Source organism: Nothoprocta perdicaria, unplaced genomic scaffold (assembly GCF_003342845.1).
Source record: "Nothoprocta perdicaria isolate Ctin4 unplaced genomic scaffold, notPer1 scaffold_832, whole genome shotgun sequence".
Taxonomy (NCBI): Eukaryota; Metazoa; Chordata; class Aves; order Tinamiformes; family Tinamidae; genus Nothoprocta; species Nothoprocta perdicaria.
This window is the reverse complement of record NW_020456124.1, coordinates 1-1,404: the sequence shown is the minus strand read 5'-3', so window position 1 is coordinate 1,404 and position 1,404 is coordinate 1. Positions and strand designations below refer to the sequence as shown.

Here is a 1,404-nt window from a genome sequence, read left to right as displayed (position 1 = left end):
GCGTGTGGGTTGTCACCGCGCGCCAGGGAGGTCACCGCGTGTGGGGACGTCACCACGCACCAGGACACGTCACCGCGCGCCGGGAGGGACATGTAACCGCGTGTGGGGACGTCCCCGCGCACCAGGACACGTCACCGCGTGTGGGGACGTCCCCGCGCCGGGCTGCGGCGCGCCGCTCACCGGTGCTTGTGGATGATGGCGTTGAAGGCCAGCCCGTCGCGCCAGCTCGTGGTGAAGTTGTGCACGTTGACGTTGGCGTAGCTGCGGGCAGCGGGTGAGCGTGGGGGTCCCGCGGTGTCCCCGCCGTGTCACCCCCCGTCCCCGCGCTCACCCCGCCGTCTTCATCTGGCACCAGAGCAGCAGCGCGTCCTTGGCCGACTTCTTCTCCTTGTTGTCCTCCGTCTCCACGCTGATGTCCTGGATCTGGGTGGCGCGGCCACGTTGGCGCGGACGGTACCCACGGGTGGCGCGGGGGACGCGGGGTCCCCCAGGGACCCCACGGTGGGTGCTGGGACCCCATGGGGGCTGCAGGGACCCCATGGCGGGTGCAGGGACCCCGTGGGGCTGCAGGGACCCCATGGCGAGTGCAGGGACCCCATGGCGGGTGCAGGGACCCCATGGCGAGTGCAGGGACCCCATGGGGGTTGCAGGGACCCCATGGTGGGTGCAGGGACCCCGTGGGGCTGCAGGGACCCCATGGCGGGTGCAGGGACCCCACAGGGGTTGCAGGGACCCCATGGGGGTTGCAGGGACCCCATGGCGGGTGCAGGGACCCCGTGGTGGGTGCTGGGACCCAATGGTGTGTACAGGGACCCCTTGGCGGGTGCCTGGGCCCTGTGGGGGTTGCAGGGACCCCTTCGTGGGTGCAGGGACCCCATGGAGGCTGCAGTGACCCCATGGTGGGTGCTGGGACCCAATGGTGGGTGCTGGGACCCCATGGTGTGTACAGGGACCCCATGGCGGGTGCAGGGACCCCGTGGGGGCTGCAGGGACCCCTTGGCGGGTGCAGGGACCCCATGGGGCTGCAGGGACCCCCATGGCGGGTGCAGGGACCCCTTGGCGGGTGCAGGGACCCCCATGGCGGGTGCAGGGACCCCTTGGTGGGTGCAGGGGCCCCGTGGGGGCTGCAGGGACCCCTTGGTGGGTGCAGGGGCCCCGTGGCGGGTGCAGGGACCCCATGGGGGCTGCAGGGACCCCATGGCGGGTGCAGGACCCCATGGCGGGTGCAGGGACCCCTTGGCGGGTGCAGGGCCCCCCAGGCGGCACCTGGAAGCGCAGGATGACGGTCCAGACGAGGCCCAGCGTGAGGCGGTGGTTGCCGTCCACGATGTCGTGCGAGCCCACGTTCTCCAGGTGCACGCGCTGCTCCTTGAGGAACTGCAGCGCCTTGTCCACGTTCTCCAG

At 71.9% G+C, this 1,404-nt stretch overlaps 1 protein-coding gene across 1 annotated transcript in view; it reads right to left on the bottom strand.

The window, feature by feature from the left end:
• LOC112958297 (spectrin beta chain, non-erythrocytic 1-like) overlaps positions 1 to 1,401 on the bottom strand; it is a gene marked incomplete at both ends in the record, with an annotated part of 13,823 nt that extends 12,422 nt beyond the window's left edge. The window contains 3 exon segments of the mRNA XM_026052119.1: positions 181 to 261; positions 332 to 423; positions 1,267 to 1,401. Coding sequence (XP_025907904.1) covers positions 181 to 261; positions 332 to 423; positions 1,267 to 1,401 — 308 coding nt within the window.
• Positions 1,402 to 1,404: the final 3 nt, after the last annotated feature.